The sequence below is a fragment of the Habropoda laboriosa genome, unplaced genomic scaffold (assembly GCF_001263275.1).
Source record: "Habropoda laboriosa isolate 0110345459 unplaced genomic scaffold, ASM126327v1 scaffold86, whole genome shotgun sequence".
In the NCBI taxonomy this organism is placed as follows: domain Eukaryota; kingdom Metazoa; phylum Arthropoda; class Insecta; order Hymenoptera; family Apidae; genus Habropoda; species Habropoda laboriosa.
This window is the reverse complement of record NW_017100212.1, coordinates 1,765,969-1,782,838: the sequence shown is the minus strand read 5'-3', so window position 1 is coordinate 1,782,838 and position 16,870 is coordinate 1,765,969. Positions and strand designations below refer to the sequence as shown.

The 16,870-nt window shown below is 44.6% G+C and overlaps 2 protein-coding genes across 3 annotated transcripts in view; one reads left to right on the top strand and one right to left on the bottom strand.

Annotated features, from left to right (window-relative positions):
- The window catches only part of LOC108570808 (protein Shroom), a 65,929-nt gene extending 53,528 nt beyond the window's left edge, over positions 1-12,401 (top strand). The window contains 7 exon segments of the mRNA XM_017932716.1: positions 2,822-3,034; positions 3,036-3,381; positions 3,606-4,569; positions 5,791-5,935; positions 8,769-8,982; positions 10,713-10,985; positions 11,521-12,401. Coding sequence (XP_017788205.1) covers positions 2,822-3,034; positions 3,036-3,381; positions 3,606-4,569; positions 5,791-5,935; positions 8,769-8,982; positions 10,713-10,985; positions 11,521-11,772 — 2,407 coding nt within the window. The 3' untranslated portion in view covers positions 11,773-12,401.
- Positions 12,402-15,463: 3,062 nt separating this feature from the next.
- Positions 15,464-16,870, bottom strand: part of LOC108570832 (heat shock 70 kDa protein cognate 4-like) — a 15,716-nt gene continuing 14,309 nt past the window's right edge. For both annotated transcript variants that reach the window (XM_017932755.1, XM_017932754.1), the window contains 2 exons: positions 15,807-16,184; positions 15,464-15,562 (listed from right to left, as the gene is read on the bottom strand). In XM_017932755.1, the coding sequence (XP_017788244.1) occupies positions 15,464-15,562; positions 15,807-16,184 (477 nt within the window). The remainder of the gene's footprint in view (positions 15,563-15,806; positions 16,185-16,870) is intronic.

The following is a 16,870-nucleotide window of genomic DNA, read 5'->3' as shown; positions in this document are numbered from 1 at the left end:
GGCATGACAATATCAGCCCGGATTCGATAGAATCCAGCAAATTTGACATAGATAGAAGAATCATATCGATCGAGAATCTAATCCCCCTTGTAACTGGTACCAATTAACGATAAGTCAGCTGTGGTAATATCGAGTGTACACCGTGAACACCGGTTTCGCTCGAACGGTGTGCAAAAAGTCTCCAATAATTACACCGGTACTGATTGTCATCGCTTTCGAATCAGGCGCCACGAAAAAGTGTGAAAGAAAAGACTCGAAGATTGTAAGTTAGCGGAGAAACAATTGTAACCTAACTCTGTTACATCAAACCGATTCCCTTCTCCGCGAAACAACCCAGAAGAACACCTAATAAATCCATCGCCACATTTCTTCTTTCTCTCTCCCTAACGAAGCACATGTTTCACATGCTCGAGCCAACAGAAGATGTTACACTTTTCAGTTACGATTACTTTCGCACGACAGACAAACCTTGCGCAACAACGTGGACGTTAATAAAGAGATCGTTGCACCTCGGGCCCCGACGATCGAGTCGCTTTTCCACGCGCCCGCTCGCGCGTCATCGCGGAAAAACCGCCTGGGAAAGGATCGAGAGCGTTCCTCGAAGCGGAACGCTGGTTGAGATTCACGTAACGCACGCATCGACCGTCGTATCCGGTCCCGATCGAACCCCGTTCGCATTCTAATTTCGATATCGGAGGGTTTCGATCCGTCACACGCGGCGATTAAGGGTATCGCCGATTAATCAATCATCGCGGATGCGTCTGCAAGAATTTCGCAAGCGGCTCAACCGAACAATCGTTCACTTTTACTCTCTGCAACGCGCTCGCGTTAAAGAGCACTTTGTTCCGTTCGAGGAATCGCGATACGACGCGCGCCGTTCGACAAAACCTAACCGGCAATCCCATGCACGATTGGCTATACGCGAATAAATTACGCGTGTGTGTCGAGTGAAGCGGGATTAAGATAATGGAGACGATTGTACTCTTTCTCTCTGTGTTGCGCGAATTTTACCGTTCCAGTGACTTTGTTAGAATTCCAACGAGTATAATTGCGCGTGTCAATTATGCGGAGAAAACGTAAATATCGCGATAAAGTGTATTAAATTACGGGTGTGTATTGAAACGGGATCGGCGAAGAATTTCCATTCTATCGCCTGTGCGTGTGTGTGTGTTGGTATTATTCATGTTCTATGGCCGTGGATGGGTGACTCGGTTCTACCGGCGATGCTCGAAATCGATCACGACAGAGTAATTACGCTTATGAATATATGTATGCAGATAATTCCTATCGAATATTAATAGGATAACTAGCAACGATTCGCAATGGCTGAACATAAACGTCGCGTTCTACTGAATTGCCTCGTATTTCATGCTTATTGCCGTTTGACGACCCCGTTCGCTGGAAATATTGAAATAAATGCATCCAGTGATCACGGGAGAAAGAAACTGGAAAGCACCCGAGAGGTAATTGCGTACAATTATGTCTACTTTAATTGCTCACATGTCTGCGGTGTAATCTGTAAGCGAAAAAGAAAGAAGAAGAAAAAAACGTGATTTGATCGGTGAACAAAAGTCTATTTCGGATGTTTCTTTCCTTTCTCTCTCTCTCTCTCTCTCGTGCACGTTCGTGTTTTCCATGTTTCTTTTTTTCGAGGTGCACCGTGTCGAATGAGAAAGGTGCCGCCCGCCTGAACGGCCGCGACGACGTCCATGCGAATGATCCTCGTTAAAAATTCGAACGATTCTGCTTTGTGACCGGGCACGAACTGGAAGTTCAAGTATAACTTTGCCGGTAGTTGTGTTGCGATCGAAGCTAACAGACGCGCAACTATTTCAGTTTCGAACGATGGAGAGGGATCGCCGTGCGTTCTCCGCGCCGGGTTCCTCTATTTTCGCGCTGCGTTTATTTTTCATCGCTGAGTAATAACGTGAATTTCGGGCGTGGCGCCGAATCTCTGATATACACGATCGTGATATTAATCCGGTATTCCCGGAACGAGGGATATTTATCTTACTCGACGGAGCACTATTCCCGGGAAAAGTGATCGTGCTCTTTTATCGTGCCAATAAAAATAAAGATAAGGGAGGAGTTTCGTCCCGGGTACCGATTTGGATGAAATTTTACAGCTAGGCGGTGAATTAGACGGGAAAGTTAACCGTTTAACTCAGAATTATTAGATTATGCGAGAAAAATACATCGTAAGCACGCGACAATATCGAAATTCTTGTCGGTGTTGATCTGGATACGGTTTCTATGCCTCGTCCAACGAGAGTTTAGTAAAACAGCAACACAAATTTTATTGGACTTTCGTATATATTGATGGATACACACACGCCTTTAGCAGTCGAAGGGTTAATACAATTGAATGTTGATTAACCGGTCTACTTTGCTATAGGAAAACAGGGAAATTAACGTAGAAACAAACTGTACTATTTTATTGAAATATTCGCGTATTCTCCATGTCACTATGGTGAAGAAATTTACGAAGGCCCGTAGATCGTCTTTCTGACTCGATTAATTATTTACCAAGTGACAATTATTCAATGCCACTTGTGAGTCGCCGCTCGATTGCAAAGGGCTAATATTACAAGCGACACGGCGCCAAACTTCCGGCCACATATTTGGTATCTATGAGGGAGCGTGTCTCTCCAGGTTCCGTCGTCTCCTCTCGATAATCCATTACCGTCACAGGCTGCCAGTGCCTCCCGTAACGATAGCAACTCAATTCTCCCCCTGAGGCGATCGATAAGTAGCATCCATTCAGATCTGATTCCTCGACGATCATCTCCTAATCGCGTCGCGTGCAATTTTCTCATTACAGGAGCCAATCGAAGGCCTCTTACCTGGCCTACCGGCGTGAACGCGGAGCGCCCGACACAGAGGGCAGCTACAAGAGAACCATGTCACCGACGTCTCGCCTAGAGGACTGGTCACCGCCGCGGGATCACGACGATCCGGTTCTTCTTCGCGTCACGCCTCATCATCCGTTGCAGCACCATCACCATCACCATCACAACAATCACCATTCGCAGCAGCTTAGAAGAACGATCTGCGCAACAGCAGCAGCAGCAGCAACAACAGCAACATTCTGCAGAGGTGATCGGAAAGTTGTCGCACGATTTGAACAAGAAACTGCAGGCAACCGAGGCGAGATCGCGAGCCAGCGAGAATAATAACAACGATAACCTGGAGGATCGACATCACCATCATCATCATCATCATCAGGAGAAGAGGCAACAGGAGAAGAGGCACGATTATGAGCAACGTAGGGAACGGCTGTCGCCCCAGAGCGTCGAGGTCCTTAACGACAGGAACCGACAGCTGGAACGGGAACGCAGGAAGCTGGCGGCCAGTTGCGAACCCCTACCTCAGAACAGAGAGGTAATGTTTCTTTTTGGACGTTTAACGCGCTCTTCTTGCCGATGCATCCGCGGTAAACCTGGGTTACTTACCTGTGTAACGTCGCTGATCTACTAGTTTAGCGGTCAGTGGTGGGAAATGTGTATTTGTTTCTTTTATCAATTCGTATCACCGCTGATGCATCGACAGGTTGATTCGCAAAATTTTCTCTTATACCAAGCAGCGGTAACGAAAATCGTAATTAGAAGCAGAATCGAAGCATGGACGCTCCCTCCTCGGTGGTCGAGGAAGATTTCTTCCGCGAGCGAAGCGCTACCATAGAAATGACCTCTCAGAACATCGAGCTCCTGAATCGTCGGAACGAGAAGAGAACGAGCGCGACATCGACGTCGACCAGCACGATCACTACCTGTATCACAACATCCTCCACCTCCACAACGATGACAATCACGACAGACAGCTGTTGGCCACGCGAGATGCAGAATTCCATCGAGGCGTCACCTGTCTCGGAAAGACCACCACCTCCGATAACCTCTCCGCCAAGGACACCGGACCAAGTGGAGGGAGAGAGTCCAAGAGGAGCCGTGCCTAGACGATCCGGAAGCTGTTCCAGTTCCTCCTCCTCCAGCAGATCCTCCGATCCTAGGATTTCTCCGCGAAGCTTGTCGAACAGTTTCTCCAAGAGCGAAAATTCCTCGCCGAATAAAAGGAAGGTCTCCAGTCCCACGCAAACGGACAACACTGGTTCCTCGATCAGATCGAGCTCGCCTGTTCGTTCGAATCAAACGAACGAGATCGAGTTGAGAGTGGACAGGTCGTCTTCGTCGTCTAAGTCTAGATCAGGAGGCAGGTCCTCGACTTCGTCAATTTCGAGCGTGTCGAAGGCCTCCTCTTCGTCGTCGCCGAGAAATTCTCCCGTGGAGGGGGACAGATCGTCCCTTCCAGCATCGCCATGCGTCTCCCCTCAGCCAGGAATAGAGGGGCTAACTTTGGTGCAACGTACGGAAGTAGTGCTTCGAGTGAACGCTGCTACCAGTGACGCTGCCTCTCAGACTGATATTCTGGAACCTAACGAGCCTGAAGGCTTTGGAAAGACGCAGGAGATTCCGCTTTGCAGGAAGAAACTGCCTGAGGAGATCGAGTGCGAGGAGTTGGGGAGGGACTTGGCTAGCCAGCTCAGCCCGAACGACAAGCTGGTGCCTCTTCTCGGTAAGTTGAGATTTTGTTAATTGGATATCGGTGTACAGTTGGTGGAAGTTGTGTATTGGAGCGTTAAACGGCGACACTCACCTAATCCCTTAAGGCTCGTGTTTTACACTTGCACAACTAATCCTCGAAAAAGTGCAAGTTTGTTTAATTATTTTCTTTCGCTCTTCATATTGCGCTGTCCTTTCTGTTCTATTGCAAACATCTGAATCACGGTATTGTAATAAGTGGGAAATTAATTTCTATACGCCTAGGAAATATTTAAGAAAAAATAAAATTCGTCATTTTTGGGATATCGAGTTGAGAGAAATGTGAGCGTTAAAGGGTTAAAGTTATACAATAAGCATTAACGTAGAGCTGTTGAAGATTAAGGCTCAGAAGGCTCCAAATTGACATTCAGCAACCCTAAACACCCCTCAAATTGCTGTTTCGAATTTAACAGATTTCACCATATCGGTATATCTCTCGCAAAGTTTCACGTTAATTCCAATTCGTCGGATTAGTCTGTCGAGGGATTACACGGTTTCGCAACGATTGCGTCTAACAAAAGCCACGCAGACGCCGCTATTATTGGCTTCCCCCATTCCCCGGCAGCTTATCGCAGATTTAGTTCACCGTCGATTTCGATCCCCCCTAATGAAACACTTTTATTACCCGCGGACACAGGGACACGTGACAGGCAAAGGTTTGCGTGTGTCACGCGTCCGTTGACGCGCTGCTGCGTCATCCGCGACGAGGTGGAGTCCACTGGCCGGCCGACGACCCTTTTATTTTAATAAGCGTTAAACCAATCGACCGGCCAACCGTGTTATTCAATTACGCGTCCTCTGTTTCTGTTGCTCTAAAATTGGAACACGCGTGTCGAGGGCTACACGCGAGGATTGCTTGTAGTAAAAGGACGGAGAAATCAGCGCGCTTATTAAAGAGAAGAAACTTTCAATTTCTCGGTGATTCGTCAATTTTCAGATCTGCAAGTGTCACTTTCGCGATTAAATCATTTTCTTGAAGAACCTCTTTTTATCCACCGATCATTGCGTCTGCGATAGATACTAAATTGAGATCAATTTTCCTTGGAGTATCCAAGTGTGATACACGCGTCCCGTAAATTACGAAAGGGTTAACAATCACATGTAAAGCCGCTTTCTCACTTTCTCCTATTTTCTTACGGGTTCTTTATTCCTCCTTTAAATCTACTACAGAGCGTGACGATTTGTTCTCTCCCAGTTCCAGCGCCAGAGCACAAGAAGCCCACCGACTACGTTTCCGGTTTGTTCAGGGTGGAGGCGACCTTGCAGCCTCGACCGAGGCGCCGTCTCTCCCTCGAGGAACCGACCACGCCGTGTTCTGAAAACGGGGACGAGGAGAAAAAGTGAGTGATCATTATAATAATTCGTATAATCGAAAGAACATTAGCGACTGGTTATCGAGGAGATTAAAAATTGGGTGAAGGAGAACGTTATTTCTTCACTGAAAGCACTCCGACAAATTCAGTGAATACCATCTGTTTTTGCACGAGTTCGCGATGCAACGCGATCTACTTTACTAAAGACGGCGCGTTAGCGAAGGTCGTAACTCTTCACTCCGATGTTTCGACACCGCGTATCGTACAGTGTCTTTCTTTACGATCGTTTCCGGTTGCAACGCGATCTACTTTACTAAAGACGGCGCGTTAGCGAAGGTCGTAACTCTTCACTCCGATGCTTCGACACCGCGTATCGTACAGTGTCTTTCTTTACGATCGTTTCCGGAGGTAAGGAATGATACTTGAGATGTGTCTTTTGGTTTTTCTTGTCCTCCTGAAGTGTCTTTTTGAACTCTCTCTTTTGTGGTGGTGCGTGGGTATATATTGGGTCGGTGTATGTTCTGATTGGTTGGACGTTGAAGGTGGTGGAAAAGGTCTCGAAAAATGCGGAGGTGTGACTGGACATTAGGAAACTAGTGGAAGGAGAACGCGAGGGTGAAGGTGGTGGGCAAAAGTTGAAATAATTTGGGGAAAACCCGGAAAGGTATAGGAAACATGACCAGGATGCGACTTGAACTGTTTTATGGTAGGGAAGGAATTTGTTAGGGGCTAGGAAGACGGCTGGAAAGGACTGTTTATTAGTTTATGATGTGTTACTGGCCGGTGGGCTGTACGATCGGACAAGGACAATCGAACACCATCAAACAAATTTCGAAAAATCCTCATCCCAATATACTCGATAGTACCATTGAAAGCTAGAATGAAACATGTTGCAATTGAATCTGCAAAGACCCTCTTCAAACGTAAGTTTCACTTTGCAAATTATTAGCCAGACGCAGAGTAGAGGATGTTAGGTATCGCGTGTGTGTGTGTAATTTTCATAACCGAGATTTCTATGCTCGCTCGGCAATCCACGGCTGTTTCCTCTCATTATCGTTACATAAATGTTAAACCGATCGTCCCGGACGATACGCGACGTCGATATTTCATACAGGTTGCTCGCCTCGCGAACCTGCGACTGCCACTTTCACCGAACACCTCGAACCACCTAGCAGCTTTATCAATCGAGAGAGGCCGTGCCTCTCCGATTCCCTCGTTAGACGTGATTTCAAATGGAATTTACGGCGGAGTAGAGACGGATCGATTCTCCACGTGACTCGACCGGACGACGACGAAACGGTGCCAAGGAGGTTTTTCCCATTTTCACGGCGCGACCGTTCGACGCAAGATCCACGAGGTTTAAAGGGGTCACCGTGCACACTTACTCGCGGAGAGGTCCTTTATTGGTCGACGAGTAACGTTTACGTGGGCGTGACCACGAGATTCCTATGCAGGCGTCGTTAAACGACCGCGATTAGCGTCGGGATTTAATTGTCGTTTTCCCGCCGTGCTCCTGATGAATCGATGAACGAATGGCCAAGTACAGAGGGTTGGTAATTTCGCCGCAATTTTTCACTCCTATTTCCGCGTACTTGCTTCCGTTCCAATAGACGGTCGTTGATAATTTTCGAAAAATACTCGAAACAATAATTTCCTTCAGCGGGGAGAAAATTTCTCGTTGAATCGAACCTGCTGGAAAAGTTTCTCCGTGATGAAGTTAGTAGAGGCTTCCGTACACGTCTTTATGCACCTTTTAAAGCGTCGTTCGATTAAATTTCGAACAAGTTTTTCCCGCCAATCCGGCGTCGTTCCAGGACAATATTTCCGCCGACACGCGCCAGGAGAAAGTACCATAGGCGCAACACGGTTGCGTAACTAGCCATAAATGATATTGTTAGGCTAGCTACTCGGTGGTCTACGCATCATTTCTGTTCGCCAGTCTGCCACGGACGATCGGTGACATCGTTTCGCCTCGATCTCAGTTTCGCGATTTGTCACCACGTGAACGTCGAGGATGGAAATCGAAGACGCGGGAAAGTATGTTGAAGTCGTTCCACCGCGGCGAGTCGCTCTTCTAAAACCTAACTGCACACCCCGGACACTGCTTGTTCCACTCAACTAACGTTCTATCGGTAGCGATCGGTAGAGGGTAATACAGTTGGTTGGTTCGCTCGACGAGGAACTCGAGCAGAAGAGCTTCCTACCACACCCCGGCGTGTACAGTCTAAACGGTTTCGAAAGCAGTCATGGGTGGCTTCTTGAAGCGCGCGTAAACGTAATACGCCGGTGATGCCTCAGCATCCACTTCCGCTTTTCATTAATTGCCCCGTATACAAGACACGGAGGCGTAATAACCGGGCAATCGACGCCGTGTAGCTTCTTGAAATCGCCTGCCTCGAATACTTTCCTTTCTTTATCACTTTCTCCTGTTTTATAGAGCTCTTCGGTGGGATGAGTTACGGTGTTTGTATGCTTCGCTGATAAACGTATGTCGAACGGATACGTTCTCCTCTCTTAGCAATGTTTAATTACAGTTGGTTCCGTTTTTTTTTTTTTTTTTGCTTTTTGGATCGTTTCACGAATTCGGGAACACGAAGATTCGATTTGACCACGTGACAGTCGAGATAAGAGACGCGTCCCGCGACGATATTTTCGAGATAGTAAATCATCGGTGGCGACGACACGTTTCACCGTTCGGCTAAAACGTGCCGATCGATGATCGTGAGTCATGCCCGGCCGATGATGTAATCCGTGTCGTCCACGATCACGAGCTGTCTGGGTTGATTTTTGCGAGACACCAGGATTACGGGACCAGCCGAGGGAAGAATGATTTAGAGATTGGAAACGATGTTTGTTTCAGACACGAGACGATACCATCGGCTCCGGTCACTCCTTTGTCCACGGGCTCGACGAGTCCTCTGTCCCCGACGTCGGCCTATTTCACCACGTCCGAGGGGAAGGCGAGGTTCCTCACGAGATACTCGCGAGACGTCACTGTCGTGGAAGGATTGACGCGGCAGGAGGACGCGCCGACTGTTATCCCGACCGACAGCCTTGATCTCAGACAGAAAAAGGTGAGGGAAGTTTGGGAATTGATTTAGTCGTGCTGGGAAGTTTGGAAATTATGTGGTAAATTAATTTATTCATTGAGAATTTTGGAAATTATGTGGAAGATTCAATTAGGTCCTCATATTGGGAAATTTGGAAATTATCTGGAAGATTCATTTAGGTACTCATATTGCGAAATTTGGAAATTATGTGGGAAATTAATTTACTCGTATTGGGAACTTTGGAAATTATGTGGGAAATTAATTCATTCATATTGGAAACTTTGGTAATTATGTAAGAAATTAATTTATTCATATTGAGAATTTTGGAAATCATCTGGAAGATTCATTTAGGTACGCATATTGGGAAATTTGGAAATTATGTGGGAAATTAATTTACTCGTATTCGAAACTTTGGAAATTATGTGGGAAATCAATTCATTCATATTGGAAACTTTGGTAATTATGTAAGAAATTAATTTATTCATATTGAGAATTTTGGAAATTATGTGGAAGATTCATTTAGGTACGCATATTGGGAAATTTGGAAATTATGTGGGAAATTAATTTACTCGTATTGGGAACTTTGGTAATTATGTAAGAAATTAATTTATTCATTGAGAATTTTGGAAATTCTGTGGAAGATTCAATTAGGTCCTCATATTGGGAAATTTGGAAATTATCTGGAAGATTCATTTAGGTACGCATATTGGGAAATTTGGAAATTATGTGGGAAATTAATTTACTCGTATTGGAAACTTTGGAAATTACGCGAAAAATTAATTTACTCGTATTATATATATGGTAAATAGAATTTTTATTCTGCTAAATTGAGACACCTGGGGTCACCCCTTGAAAAATTCAATCGCCAGATTTCTTTCCTGTTTCCCATGCTTTCCTCTTTCCAGGAAGTCATTAGAATTCAAATTATTCATTACATAATACAACCCTCGATATATCAAAGCCGCAGCTGACCTAAAAGTGACCCCAAAGTCAAGCAACTTCCGTTCTATTCAGTTGTATAATCGACGGAAGAAATATAGCCAAGTTGTAAATGCAAGCATTAAATAGTGACACTCAAGGTCAAATGCGACATTTTATGTTTTTTAATTGGGACTGAATCAAAGCCAAGTCCTCATTTTCTCAGATTTATGTCCATTCGTTATGCTCTCGAACATGTAAATTTTGACACCTAATCAAATTTTACGATCTCGCCATATTTCTTCCGCCAACTATACCTTTCCTGTGATACGCTATATTTCAACTGAATTACTTTATATTGGTATCAGACGCGTTAATTAAAAGTTTCCCTAATAGAACTATATAAAATAATCCTACCAAAATCTTCATGTAGGACTGACTAAGACATTTTTACCTTTATCTTCTCAGATTACTATCGACATCCTGAAATATGTAAACTTTGACACCTGATCAATTTTATGACCCCGCTATATTTCTTCCACCGACTATACCTTTTTCTACGTTACACTGTATTTCAACTGAATTACTTTACATTAATACAGAATAAACCTCCCAAAAATTTCACGCGATCCTGACTGAAAATTTTCACCCTCATTTTCTCGCGTTAACAGCACAATACAGAACAAACCTCCCAAAAATTCCACGCGATCCTGACTGAGATTCTTTGCCCTTGTCTTCCTAGGGTTCCGTAGATTCTCGTATCGATATTCCTTCGACCGACTGTACGCACTCGAGGAGGGGCCGAGTCCCTGAAGTGTAATCGATTTTCTTCGCAGGAGGAGCTGATGATGAGGCTGGACAAGAAGTTAGTGGTCCTGAGGGCTGAGCAAGAAGCTGTGCGTGAGGAGGGCGAGGTGAATGAATCGTTGGGGGCAAGAGTTTCCACGAGGATCTCGGCAGTCGCTCGGCCAGCGGAAGCGTCGAAATATCGACTTCACGTGGAAGAAGTTGGCAAGATTACGAGCTTACTTCTCGGCTTGAGCGGCAGACTGGCTCGAGCTGAGAACGCACTTTACGGAATGCCGGCCGATCACGCGGAAAGAGGGAGTGTTAACGAAATATATCGTCGAATCCGTGGTTTCTCCGTGGAAATTTGTACGCGCGGCGTGGCGATTTTTCATTTTCTACCTGGAAACGTGTCGTTCGGTAAAACGAGCAGGAACCGACACAAGGTTGATCGTGATCGATCGAAACCTGTGCAACGATCATTTCTCGTTAAACCGCGACGTTTTAAACAAACAGGGACCGTAATCGAGCGTGTACACGCGCGTGGTTTAATTGAAAATTTACCCGTCGTCCTTGGGTTGTCGTCGACTCGCGGTAATGTTGCTTCTCGTCAGGTGATTTGTAATTGTTGAACAGGAAGGCCGTAAAGCGCAGGTGCAATTACTCATTCCGGCTGACAGATAGTCGTCTTGATTTATCGAACACATCTTACGCAATTCGTTTGATTATACAATTAAAGAGCTGTCGTCGGGAGAAATCACGGAACGGAATAGGTCAACGTACCCGCGAAATTCGAAATTACGTATATCGATGCGGAACTGTGATTTAAGAAGACAATATTTCATTTATCGTTTCCAGAAAATCTTGGAGAGCAAACGGGACAAGTTGATGGACCAGCTGGAGGAAGCGAAGATCCTGAAGAGCAACATCGACAAGCGGAGCGTGAACGTGTCGACGATCCTCTCCAAGTACCTGAACGAAGAGGAGTTCGCGGATTATCAACACTTCATCAACATGAAGGCGAAGCTGATCGTGGACGGCCGTGAAATTCAGGACAAGGTGAAGCTCGGGGAGGAGCAGCTGGCCGCGCTCAGGGAAGCGATCGACTGAGTCGCGTAAACAAAACGGGAAACGTGATCGCGAGAGGAAATAGCGATCGTCACCTGAGAACGCGTGATTTATGCGTGAAAAACGCGCGCGTGTCTACACTCGTCAAGCATGATTCCTTTTGCACGACAGGAAGGAACATTTCTCCAACAGCGACCCGTTTGAATTTCTTTTCTTACTCGTGGCCCTACTTTTTCCACGCGTGAATTGAAATATCGGTGAACGTGATATACTTAGCGAATAGGAAGTATTGGTAGCTTGAAGTCGTTTAATTCTTTTAGAAACACACACACACACACACACACATACAAGCGCGTCCTTTGTACATATCCTTCGAGTCCTAGAGGGACTCGGAAACGTCGACGAGATGATCCTCGCCGTATGTTTAATCCAATACACATCGTGCTTTCTTGCGGAAGTGAGGTGACCGATCGCGTGACAAAATGGACGATCTTGAAGATCCCTGAGACAGCCTCAAGTGCCTAGTCGTTGCTGGACTCGCATCGACTGTACCGTGTTCCACGTGGTCCCGCGAAACGAGGTCGCGAGTGGAATGATATTCGCCACGAATGGTATAGTTGGTGGAAGCGATACGGGGAGGTCGTGGATTGAAGTATTCGTGTAGCCGCACCCAGGGCCGTGTGTCATTTTTGAATCGACTTCCGATATTTCTGCCTGCAATCTTTCGTTAGAGTTGTAAAATATTGAGCAGTAAAATAATAAAGTTATGAAATATCGAGCAGTAAAATATTACAGTTATAAAATATTAAGCAGTGAAATATTGAAATAATAGTAATTTCTATATTGGTCAAAATTATCTTTCAGCTGTCAAAGATTAAAGCGCTAAGAAATTTTTTTTCAATACCAAATTTTTTCAAATATATTGGAACTCTTTATCTCCTTCGAATTGCCGTTTGTGGTACAAAAGTATACCAAATTGAATTGAGTATACTTCTACGCCTGATTGTAGCACCTCGCAGTATCGCTTTCACCGGCTATACTCACGACGCTAAAAGATGACGGAACCGAGAACAGAGTCGTTGTTTCTTTCGTGTAAAAATTGTGTAATTTAAAATTGCTAATTGGTTTGTCGTTGTTACCTCGATCCGAGTGAAATTTCTAATTAGCGTAGGCAAAGCTTTCGTTTCTTTTTGTTTTTTTTTTTTTTTTTGTTTTTCAAGTGATAATCGAGAGAGTCGAAATTTTAAATATAATAATGTACATTGGCGTTGTTGTTTTTCATAGGTGATAGAATTACAGTTACGTGACAATAGGTTGACAATCGATTGAACGTCTCGTTAACGCATGTTTCTGTTCGTGGCAGAACGTGAACTCGTGGACGTCGTCACACTCGAAAGCAAAACACGTGTACAGCTTACGGATGTTTCCATTACCTGGTTAGCATAATGTCAGAGAGCGCGGCGTTCACGTCGCGAACAAAAACGAATCTTGACCTAGAATTATATATATACATATACATATGTATATACATACTTCTGGTGGCTTCTTATATACGATATGTGATATAAAGGGTAAGGAGTCACACGTGGTCGTCACATATAATATTATCCGAACCGATAAAACATGCAAAAGACCGATGCGACGTTGTAACATGTATATAATTATAAAGGAATGAAACAAGCTAGAGTTTAAGCGATTATACATTGTAGGAATAAATACACAGACACACACATAGGGCACGTGTGCTCGAGCACACGTGACTAAACACGCATACAAAATCCATTATACATGCTCACCGTATACAACGATTACTATTTTTTACGTTTTTGTTTCTAACCCCAGAGGTCTCCCGTGAGCCTCTATGACGCTTGTGATCTTACTTACTTCTGTACGACCGTACCAAGGACTCTCGAAAACGAAACGAAATGGTGAAATCGAAAGGATTTCGAGCCTCCATGGTGGTCTTACGAAAAATTTTATGCCTAGCTCGTGTTTCCGTTTGTTCTTTTTTTTTTTCTCTATTTTGTTTTGTTTTTCAAAGTTGTGTTCATTCTCGCTCCTCTATCCGCCATTTTTTTGCAGCTGTTAATTTGTACGTTCGAAGAAAAGACCCCGCTTCTTTTTTTATCCGAAACGGGGTCTGATTTAATACGTCTTCTTCCTTTCGACGATCGTCTCGACGACGGCCATGTTCGAACTCAATGACGAATCCGAGGACGAGGAAGACTCCATAGAAATTCGAAGCAAAGGATCCTCCGGTTCTTTGAGCTCGGTAATGAGATACTTACTTGCAGACTCAAAGATCCCGAGACGGAATCCGTCTTCTCTCGCTCGTTCCCAGCGAACGGTTCGTGGCGCGATTGCGTAATTACCAAGGCATACTCTGCGAACTTGGAATAAATGAGCCGAGAATATTGGAATACCTGGAATTACTTGGCGGCAGCAGAGCGAACATCTCGAGATGAAGTATGAAATTCGAACGTGTATCTACTTCGCTTCTCGTAATGCTTGGTAGAAAAAGAAAAAAAGAACGAATATTTCTGTAATTCTCGTTTCTTTTTTTTTTCGCTGCTCTGATTTAGAAACCGCTACTGTTAGGAATTTCTATGTAACGATCTATACAGATCGAGTGTATTTTTGTGAATTATCTCAAACTAATCGAATATTCGAAATTTTCTTCTTGCACACTTTTTATCGATCGAATTAATACGACGGAGCGAATTGTACGATCGAAGTTAGCCGAGAACCGTGTACTCGCGAAGAACGAGCGAATAAAAAATAAACGAAATGAGTAAATCTGTGTATCGTAGAGCGCGTGTTTGAAAGAAAGACTTGAGAGCGCAAAGGGCATAAAATTTTGCGGCAACATTATAGTCAGTTTCTGTTCCTCGTTTGTTTCTCGATTGTTCGCAAGATATCGCGCCGATACGGCGGCGATACTGTAATCTCGCCGACCGGAAATACCAGCCACGTTATTTTCGTAATGTGTTTGCAAGCAGCGTTACAGCGTCGCGATTCGTCGCGACAAAAATAGACGCGCGGAAAATTTGTACATAGGTAAACAAAAAAAAGAAACCCAGTTGATTCGACGACGATGAAAATGATTGAAGAAAGAAGGACTAATGAAGAAAGAGAGAGAGAGAGAGAAAATAAGAAGATGAATAACCACGAAGAAGACGATGAAGAAACCATGGTGCTCTGCATAATCTATTTTTTACGAGAAGAAACGTTCCATTAATGCGTAGGCTATATTTACTGTACGCTAAGGTCATTAAATATTTAATAGTGTCCCCTCCAGCCCCGAAAACTGTGTACATACTCTTTACATGCATAAACAATGTTAGTTTTAACGTGATGCGAGAAGAGAAAACCCGTTCGATCATGAACAAAGTTTATCACGCCTGCATACACATTCATACACACACGTAAGCGGCGGCGCTAGGTCGTTGTGTTAGTCTGACAATATTATCGCATATTTCGAATGTATTACGAAATCATTACGATAACTATCTTTCCCAAACTCGCTTGCAATAAATAACACGTTGGAAATTAACGAGCAACGTTTATTTAATTGTTCGATCCTGTACAATTTTTATCATATGTATTATCACGTCTGAGTGTACTTTCGTTCGTTTCCTTTTGTTCAACTCGAGACTAGGGATTTTGATTTTCCCGCGGAAAATTTGAATTCACACAATGGCAGCACGTGGCATTATCGACTAATGGTATATACTCATTCTACTTCCTCTATGGTTGGACCGTCTGTAGGACTTTCAAATTGGCCGCTGGAACCGGCTCTTTTGTAAAATTTCGCGATGATAGGCTTGCAAATCTGGAAAATGAATGATTGATCGTCAGGTGATAACTGTGTATCTTCAGTCGTGAAGTGACCAAGGTACCATCCGTAGGAAACTGAGGGATCTATCGATGGTAATATCACGGGGAATTCACCGAATTTCAAATTGCATTTTATTTAATTTGCCTATACGAACCCATCGTTAAAATGAAAAAAAAAAAGAAAATAATGATAAAACATACTTTCATACATTTTTAAAAATAATTTGACGAATGTATACTTTTTCAGCGTCTCTCAATTGAGACTCATAGTCCTGTTTGGCAGCGGAAGCGTTGCCATCCAGCCACTTGATAATTTCGTTGCACTTATCAGCGATGCGTTTCCTGTCAGCTTCGTCGATCTTCCCCTTGACCTTCTCGTCCTCGATCGTGTTCTTCATGTTGAAACAGTACGACTCGAGGTTGTTCTTCGCCGTGATCCTCTCCTTCTGTATTTCATCCTCCGCTTGGTATCTTTCCGCTTCGTTCACCATTCGCTCGATGTCCTCTTTGCTGAGCCGTCCCTTGTCGTTGGTTATCGTTATCTTGTTCTCCTTATGCGTCGACTTCTCCACCGCTGACACGTTCAAGATACCGTTCGCGTCGATGTCGAAGGTCACCTGAAATCGGGAGAAAAAAAAAGAAAAAAGGAGAAGGAAGTGAAGACAGAACAGCGAGTTTCGTTGTCGTTTCTTCAACGGTACGCAAGCGACCATCTCCATTTCTCCGTTCTCCGCTTCCGCGTCTGCTTTCCGTTCCGATGCTTATCCGAACAGGCTGACAATTCCAATAGAGTTTCGTCTCGAACTCTGGTGCACTGGTGGCAACAGGCAGAAAAGAAATCTCGAGACACGGGATCGTCTGGAAAGGATCTTCCCACCCTGTCCAGTCGCAGCCCTAACCCTCGTCGTCTCTACGGACCTCGTCTACATCCATGCCAAGGATTTCCTTTTCCGTTGCAACCGCCAACCCTCTCTCCACGCGGAATTGTTTTCTTATCTTTGGCCCTGAGCCTATGGAACGTTTATTAGCGATCCTTGCAGTCTCTGAAACTGGCTAGACGGGACCAACCTTCCTCCTTCGCTTCAATCGTTCATATTGGTTATCATTGTGACTGAGTCAAGTATTATAGGAAATTATTTAGACGACTATCTCTGGTGAGGTACGAGGATGAGGTTCTTGGTGAACTCGAACGAGGCATTATTTGGTTCGGACAACACAGAACAGCTCTAGACGACTTAATCTGATAGCTACTTGTGTATAATTCAAGCGGGCCTCTTACGGGCATGGACAGTGCCCGCCGGGC